Here is a 9307-nt window from a genome sequence, read left to right as displayed (position 1 = left end):
TGGTTTTTATGGTAGGATATTAACTTTTCAAAATTGCTTGCTGACTACGTGGTATTATTCCAGATTTTTTGTTTTTCTGCTAAAACTTTTGCCAGAAAAAAAAGCCTGTGTGTGTATGGGCGGGGGGAGGTGGAACCATTAGTAACTAAGTGTGAGAAGATCAGGGTAAAAGGGACAGATATTACCCTTCTTAATAAATACATCTGTACTCATGTGCTGTTTACTTTGCTGAACTGACACTGAACAAGTGATTTATCTTTCCTAGAAGTAAACAGAATTAAATAACGAAGTCTGTAAAAATCTTAACACAAGAGGAATTAAATGGTGTAATGCAATAAAGTTAATTTAGAAAACATCATAATGAAATTGGAACCTAAGGACATCAACCTCAGATGTGACAAAAGGAATCTCTGTGTTAACTGGTAAGAGATGCTAGTCTTAGCAGGCGTAAATAACAATAATAATGGGAATTGGTGCAAGTGTTAATCAATTTCTACTTCACCCAGAAAACAACACTCATAATTGGTGCTGGCTTTTTAGATTAAATTTGTTTTAAATTTCCAAGTTCCTCTTTCTCCCAGAAAACAGTAAATTTTTGGCATCTTGCCTATAATTGCTTCCTTAACACTGGAGTCTACGGGAAGGATGTTCTTCTCTACCAGCTCCATAGGACCAGGTCTTTGAGCAATCTTTTCATTCAGATCATCAGCTAGTCGAGCTCTTTTCAGCTTCATCTGAGTGGCCTGCAAGGACGGCTCTGCAAATGTCTCTAAAAGAGGAAACACAGTTTTAACCATTACTTGAATCACTCTATTCCATAATGTTATTTCAGGCCAACTGAATTTAATTTAAACTGGCTTAAACATATTTTTGTTTATGTGTTCTCAATGTATTTATGGAAAGAGAAAATGACCGTCTAAGAATGCTCTAGTATACATTTATATATTTTTAGTCCTGGATACTTTATATTGTCTATACAATGCCCTCAGACTCAAATTAACATGAACTGAAGCCAAAAACTGGGGTACTGCTATTGTTTATTTATGGTAGGAGGGTTACATTGACATTTATTAGGTCTTGGAGATATAGAGGATGGACAAGAGAGATGTGGTCCATGGCTCAAGAAGTATACAGTTTTAGATTTGGCTGTCTTGGAAAGTAAATTCCTAGAAACAGGGGCACTGGATCTTACTTAGGTTATAAGCTTCTCTGCAGGAGTCAATGGGAAGAGCTACAGATCATATTCTTAGATTGATCCCTGTGTGTCTCATAATTAAGAATCTGGGTTTAGTTCTGAATATATAACTTTGAAACATTCAATTACTAGGTAACTAATGGTCATAAAGAAGCCTCAACTAATCTACTTACAAATGGATGAAATTGTACAACAAATGTGAAAGTAATGTAAATATCGTAACTCTTTCATTTGGGTAATTCTGTCAATGACTTGCATTTCTGGTACCTCTCATTAACATTTTATTATTATTATTTTTTTTAATTTTTTATTTTATGTTAATCACCATACATTACATCATTAGTTTTTGATGTAGTGTTCCATGACTCATTGTTTGTGCATAACACCCAGTGCTCCACGCAGAACGTGCCCTCTTTAATACCCATCACCAGGCTAACCCATCCCCCCAAACCCCTCCCCTCTAGAACCCTCAGTTTGTTTTTCAGAGTCCGTCATCTCTCATGGTTCGTCTCCCCCTCTGATTTACCGCCCTTCATTCTTCCCCTCCTTTTTTTTTCTTAACATATATTGCATTATTTGTTTCAGAAGTACAGATCTGTGATTCAACAGTCTTGCACAATTCACAGCGCTCACCGTAGCACATACCCTCCCCAATGTCTATCAGCCAGCCACCCCATCCCTCCCACCCCACCCCTACTCCAGCAACCCTCAGTTTGTTTCCTGAGATTAAGAATTCCTCATATCAGTGAGGTCATATGATACATGTCTTTCTCTAATTGACTTATTTTCACTCAGCATAACACCCTCCAGTTCCATCCACATCGTTGCAAATGGCAAGATCTCATTCCTTTTGATAGCTGCATAATATTCCATTGCGTATATATACCACCTCTTCTTTATCCATTCATCTGTCGATGGACATCTTGGCTCTTTCCACAGTTTGGCTATTGTGGACATTGCTGCTAAAACATCGGGGTGCATGTACCCCTTCGGATCCCTACATTTGTATCTTCGGGGTAAATACCCAGTAGTTCAATTGCTGGATCGTATGGTAGCTCTATTTTCAACTGTTTGAGGAACCTGCATACTGTTTTCCAGAGTGGTTGCACCAGCTTGCATTCCCACCAACAGTGTAGGAGGGTTCCCCTTTCTCCGCATCCCGGCCAACATCTGTCGTTTCCTGACTTGTTAATTTTAGCCATTCTGACTGGTGTGAGGTGGTATCTCATTGAGGTTTTGATTTGGATTTCCCTGATGCTGAGCAATGTTGAGCACTTTTTCGTGTGTCTGTTGGCCATTTGGACGTCCTCTTTGGAAAAATGTCTGTTCATGTCTTCTGCCCATTTCTTGATTGGATTATTTCTTTGGGTGTTGAGTTGGACAAGTTCTTTATAGATTTTGGATACTAGCCCTTTATCTGATATGTCATTTGCAAATATTTTCTCCCATTCTGTCGGCTGTCTTTTGGTTTTGTGGACTGTTTCTTTTGCTGTGCAAAAGCTTTTTATCTTGATGAAATCCCAATAGTTCATTTTTGCCCTTGCTTCCCTTGCCTTTGGCGATGTTTCTAGGAAGAAGTTGCTGCGGCTGAGGTCGAAGAGGTTGTTGCCTGTGTTCTCCTTTAGGATTTTGATGGACTCCTGTCTCACATTTAGGTCTTCCATCCATTTTGAGTCTATTTTTGTGTGTGGTGTAAGGAAATGGTCTAGTTTCATTCTTCTGCATGTGGCTGTCCAATTTTCTCAACACCATTTGTTGAAGAGACTGTCTTTTTGCCATTGGACATTCTTTCCTGCTTTGTCAAAGATTAGTTGACCATAGAGTTGAGGGTCCATTTCTGGGCTCTCTATTTTGTTCCATTAATCTGCGTGTCTGTTTTTGTGCCAGTACCATACTGTCTTGATGATGACAGCTTTGTAATAGAGCTGGAAGTCTGGAATTGTGACGCCGCCAGCTTTGTTTTTCTTTTTCAGCATTCCTCTGGCTATTCATGATCCCTTCTGGTTCCATACAAATTTTAGGATTATTTGTTCCATTTCTTTGAAAAAAGTGGATGGTAGTTTGATGGGGATTGCATTGAATGTGTAGATTGCTCTAGGTAGCATTGACATCTTCACAATGTTTGTTCTTCCAGTCCATGAGCATGGAATGTTTTTCCATTTTTTTGTGTCTTCCTCAATTTCTTTCATGAGTATTTTATAGTTTTCTGAGTACAGATCCTTTGCCTCTTTGGTTAGATTTATTCCTAGGTATCTTATGGTTTTGGGTGCAGTTGTAAATGGGATCGACTCCTTAATTTCTCTCTCTTCTGTCTTGTTGTTGGTGTATAGGAATGCCACTGATTTCTGTGCATTGATTTTATATCCTGCTACTTTACTGAATTCCTGTATGAGTTCTAGCAGTTTTGGGGTGGAGTCTTTGGGTTTTCCACATAAAGTATCATATCATCTGCAAAGAGTGAGAGTTTGACTTCCTCTTTGCCGATTTGGATGCCTTTGATTTCTTTTTGTTGTCTGATTGCTGTGGCTAGGACTTCTAATACTATGTTGAATAGCAGTGGTGATAGTGGACATCCTTGTCGCGTTCCTGACCTTAGGGGTAAAGCTCTCAGCTTTTCCCCATTGAGAATGATATTCGCTGTAGGTTTTTCATAGATGGCTTTTATGATACTGAGGTATGTACCCTCTATCCCTATATTCTGAAGAGTTTTGATCAAGAAAGGATGCTGGACTTTGTCAAATGCTTTTTCTGCATCTGTTGAGAGGATCATATGATTCTTGTTCTTTCTTCTGTTAATGTATTGTATCACATTGATTTGCGGATGTTGAACCAACACTGCAGCCTAGGGATAAATCCCACTTGGTTGTGGTGAATAATCCTTTTAATGTACTGTTGGATCCTATTGGCTAGTATTTTGGTGAGAATTTTTGCATCCATGTTCATCAGGGATATCGGTCTGTAATTCTCCTTTTTGATGGGGTCTTTGTCTGGTTTTGGGATCAAGATAATGGTGGCCTCATAAAATGAGTTTGGAAGTTTTCCTTCCATTTCTATTTTTTGGAACAGTTTCAGAAGAATAGGTATTAATTCTTCTTTAAATGTTTGGTAGAATTCCCCTGGGAAGCCATCTGGCCCTGGGCTTTTGTTTCTTGGGAGATTTTTGATGACTGCTTCAATTTCCTTAGTGGTTATAGGTCCGTTCAGGTTTTCTATTTCTTCCTGGTTCAATTTTGGTAGTTGATACATCTCTAGGAATGCATCCATTTCTTCCAGGTTATCTAATTTGCTGGCATATAGTTGCTCATAATATGTTCTTATAATTGTTTGTATTTCTTTGGTGTTGGTTGTGATCTCTCCTCTTTCATTCATGATTTTGTTGATTTGGGTCATTTCTCTTTTCGTTTTGATGAGTCTGGCCAGGGGTTTATCAATCTTGTTAATTCTTTCAAAGTACCAGCTCCTAGTTTCGTTGATCTGTTCTACTGTTCTTTTGGTCTCTATTTCATTGATTTCTGCTCTGATCTTTATTATTTCTCTTCTCCTGCTGGGTTTAGGCTTTATTTGCTGATTTTTCTCTAGCTCCTTTAGGTGTAGGGTTAGGTTGCGTATTTGAGACCTTTCTTGTTTCTTGAGAAAGGCTTGTATTGCTATATACTTTCCTCTCAGGACTGCCTTTGCTGTATCCCAAAGATTTTGAACAGTTGTGTTTTCATTTTCATTGGTTTCCATGAATTTCTTTAATTCTTCTTTAATTTCCTGGTTGACCCATTCATTCTTTAGTAGGATGCTCTTTAGCCTCCATGTATTTGAGTTCTTTCCCACTTTCCTCTTGTGATTGAGTTCTAGTTTCAAAGCATTGTGGTCTGAAAAGATGCAGGGAATAATCCCAATCTTTTGGTACCGGTTGAGACCTGATTTGTGACCTAGGATGTGATCTATTCTGGAGAATGTTCCATGGGCACTAGAGAAGAATGTGTATTCCGATGCTTTGGGATGGAATGTTCTGAATATGTCTGTAAAGTCCATTTGGTCCAGGGTGGCATTTAAAGTCTTTATTTCCTTGTTGATCTTTTGCTTAGATGATCTGTCCATTTCAGTCAGGGGGGTGTTAAAGTCCCCCACTATTATTGTATTGTTGTCAATGTGTTTCTTTGCTTTTGTTATTAATTGCCTTATATAATTGGCTGCTCCCATGTTAGGAGCATAGATATTTACAATTGTTAGATCTTCTTGTTGGATAGACCCTTTAAGTAAGATACAGTGTCCTTCCACATCTTTTAGTACAGTCTTTGTTTTAAAATCTAATTTGTCGGGCGCCTGGGTGGCTCAGTTGGTTAAGCGACTGCCTTCGGCTCAGGTCATGATCCTGGAGTCCCCGGATTGAGTCCTGCATCAGGCTCCCTGCTCAGCAGGGAGTCTGCTTCTCCCTCTGACCTTCTTCCCTCTCATGTTCTCTCTCTCTACCATTCTCTCTCTCAAATAAATAAATAAAATCTTAAAAAAAAAAAATCTAATTTGTCTGATATAAGGATTGCCACCCTAGCTTTCTTTTGGTGTCCATTAGCATGGTAAAGGGTCTTCCACCCCCTCACTTTCAATCTGGGGCTGTCTTTGGGTCTAAAATGAGTCTCTTGCAGACAGCATATCAATGGGTCTTGTTTTGAATCCAATCTGATAGCCTATGTCTTTTGATTGGGCCATTTAGCCCATTTACATTCAGGATAACTATTGAAAGATAGGAATTTAGTGCCATTGTATTGCCTGTAAGGTGACTATTACTGTATACTGTCTGTGTTCCTTTCTGGTCTATGCTGCTTTTAGGTTCTCTGTTTGCTTAGAGGACTCCTTTCAATATTTCTTGTAGGGATGGTTTCGTGTTTGCAAATTCTTTTAGTTTTTGTTTGTCCTGGAAGCTTTTTATCTCTCCTTCTATTTTCAATGACAGCCTAGCTGGATATAGTATTCTCGGCTGCATATTTTTCTCGTTTAGTGCTCTGAAGATATCATGCCAGTCCTTTCTGGCCTGCCAGGTCTCTGTGGATAGGTCTGTTGCCAATCTAATGTTTCTACCATTATAGGTTACATACCTCTTCTCCTGAGCTGCTTTCAAGATTTTCTCTTTGTCACTGAGACTTGTAAGTTTTACTATTAGATGTCGGGGTGTTGACCTATTTTTATTGATTTTGAGAGGGGTTCTCTGTGCCTCCTGGATGTTGATGCCTGTTTCCTTCCCCACATTAGGGAAGTCCTCTGCTATAATTTGCTCCAATATACCTTCTGCCCCTCTCTCTTCTTCTTCTGGGATCCCAATTATTCTAATGTTGTTTCATCTTATGTTATCGCTTATCTCTCGAATTCTGCCCTCATGATCCAGTAGTTGTTTATCTCTCTTTTTCTCAGCTTCTTTATTTTCCATCATTTGGTCTTCTATATCGCTGATTCTCTCTTCTGCCTCATTTATCCTAGCAGTTAGTGCCCCCATTTTTGATTGCACCTCATTAATAGCGTTTTTGATTTCGACTTGGTTAGATTTTAGTTCTTTTACTTCTTCAGAAAGGGTTTCTCTAATAACTTCCATGCTCTTTTCAAGCCCAGCTAGTATCTTTAAAATCATGATTCTGAACTCTAGGTCCAACATCACACTAATGTCCATACTGAGTAGGTCCCTGGCAGACGGTACTACCTCTTGTTCTTTTTGTTGAGGTCATTTTTTTTGTCTTGTCATTTTGTCTAGAGGAGAATAGATGAATGAGAGAACAAAATGCTAACAGGTTAACAACATCCCCAGAAAATATACTCTAAACAAATTAGAAGAGACCTGAAACTGGGGGAAAAGAAAGGGAAAGAAAAAAGAAAGAGAGAGAGAAAAAAAAAAAGATAAAAACAAACAAAAACAGAACAAAAGAAAAAAAAAACAATATGATCAAATATGATCAGGCTGGTGCATAGATCAGTGCCACACACTAGATTTTGGGTGTATTTTGGTCTGTTAGAAGAAAGTGACTCCTCATGACCTCACTGATATGAGGAATTCTTAATCTCAGGAAAGAAACTGAGTGTTACTGGAGTGTTTGGGGGTGGGAGGGATGGGGTGGCTGGGTGATAGATATTGGGGAGGGTATGTGCTACGGTGAGCGCTGTGAATTGTGCAAGACTGTTGAATCACAGATCTGTACTTCTGAAACAAATAATGCAACATATTTTGAGAAAAAAGAAAAAGAAGAAGATAACAGGAGAGGAAGAAAAGGGGAGTATGTCAGAGGGAGAGACGAACCATGAGAGATGATGGACTCTGAAAAACAAACTGAGGGTTCTAGAGGGGAGGGGGGTAGGGGGATGGGTTAGCCTGGTGATGGGCATTGAGGAGGGCACATTCTGCATGGAGCACTGGGTGTTATGAACAAACAATGAATCATGGAACACTGCACCAAAAACTAATGATGTAATATATGGTGATTAACATAACAATAAAAAAATTAAAAAAAAAAAATCCACTGGCCCACTGCAGGGCAGCAGGACTGAGCGATTTGCCTAAGCTCTAGGGTGAGTAGGGTGATATGAATCTTCTTCTTTATTCTTAAACTCAAGGTTAACCCTGGGCAAAAATTTAAGTATTATTTTTATTTATTTAGAGTGTATATGTGTTCTAATAGATTTAGAGGTAAGCTTAACATAATAAACATGTATAAGAAGAAAAAAAAAAAAAAAAGAAGAAAGTGACTCCTAAAATTTTAAAAGATAGAAAGACATATATGTACAAAATAAGGGTTGATACGATGAAGGGATGGAATATGACTGTAAAATTGAAAATTATAAAAAATTTAAAAAAAGGAATTGATCAGAAGGTGTTTGAAAAAATAAAGAGGATTAAAAAAAAGTAAAGAAAGAAAGAAAAAAAAGGGAAGAGAATGTGATCAGGCAGGAGACTGGAAAAAAGCCATACACTAGAGATTTAGGGTATATTTTGATATGTTAGAAGAAACTGTATCTCAAAATTTTAAAGAGAGAACAACTTACATATATATATATGCCAAAAATAAAGGTAACTACTATGAAGGGATAGAATGACTCTAAAAATCAAAAATAAAAATTTTTTTAAAAAAGAGATTAATAAGATGTTGGTTGGAAAAGGGAAAAAGAAAAATTCAAAAAAAGAAAAAAAGTTAAAAAAAGTTAACTTTGAAAGACTAATGAATTATGGTAAAAAAGCCATGAATTCTATGTGCAGTATTCCCGTAGCGCTGGAGTTCTCCCGTTCTCATTGATTGGTAAACTTGGTCTTGGCTGGCTGTTCGTGCTGATCTCCTGGGGGAGGGGCCTGTTGCCGTGGTTCCCAAATGTCTTTGCTGGAGGTGGAGTTGCCCCGCCCTTGCCGGGTCTGGGCTAAGTAATCAGCCCGGGTTTGCTCTTGGGAGCTTTTGTTTCCTGCAAGCTCTCGGTACAGCTTTGGAGGATGAGAGTGAGAATGGCGGCCTCCCAATCTCCGCCCGGGAGGAGCCAAGAACTCAGGGCCCCACTCCTCCATGCGCCCCCAGAGAAAAGCAGTCGGTCACTCCTGTCTCCCCGGTCTCCGGCCGTACTCCGTGCTCACCCGGCCTGTGACCGAGCATTTCTATCTCTGGCACCCGACCCCGTGTGGAGTCGCCAAACCCAGCAGATCCCTGCGGTGCGCTCCTGTGCCGCTCCTCCCGGGGGAGGGAGGGGAGTCTCCCCGGATCTGCCGCTTGTCGGGTCCCTGCTGGAGGAGCAGTGATTGCCAATCACAGTTTATGGGAACCCCGAGCTGAGAGCTCGCTCCTCGGCTCCATCTCTGCAGCCGGCTGCCCCGCTCCGATACCTGGGAGCTCTGCTGCACTCAGGCACCCCCGGTCTTTCTGTGACCCCGAGGGTCCTGAGACCACACACTGTCCCGCGAGGGTTCCACCCCCAGCTTAGCCACTGGAGTTATGTCCCTCAGCGGAGCTGACTTCTAAAAGTTCCGATTTTGTGCTCCATGGCTCTAGCACTTGCCAGAAGCGGCCAACAGAGGCCCCATCCCCCACTGTCTATCCTCCTGCCTCGGATTCACTTCTCCGCACGTCCTACCTTCCAGAAAGTGGTTGCTTTTCTGTT

General features: G+C 40.1%; 1 protein-coding gene across 10 annotated transcripts in view; it reads right to left on the bottom strand.

The window, feature by feature from the left end:
- Nucleotides 1–9307, bottom strand: part of MRTFB (myocardin related transcription factor B) — a 277869-nt gene that overhangs the window by 52986 nt on the left and 215576 nt on the right. For all 10 annotated transcript variants that reach the window (XM_027613661.2, XM_027613660.2, XM_027613659.2 and 7 more), the window contains one exon: nucleotides 608–769. In XM_027613661.2, coding sequence (XP_027469462.1) covers nucleotides 608–769 — 162 coding nt within the window. The remainder of the gene's footprint in view (nucleotides 1–607; nucleotides 770–9307) is intronic.

This window comes from Zalophus californianus, chromosome 10, assembly GCF_009762305.2.
Source record: "Zalophus californianus isolate mZalCal1 chromosome 10, mZalCal1.pri.v2, whole genome shotgun sequence".
NCBI classification, from domain to species: domain Eukaryota; kingdom Metazoa; phylum Chordata; class Mammalia; order Carnivora; family Otariidae; genus Zalophus; species Zalophus californianus.
This window is presented reverse-complemented; position numbering and strand designations above follow the sequence as displayed.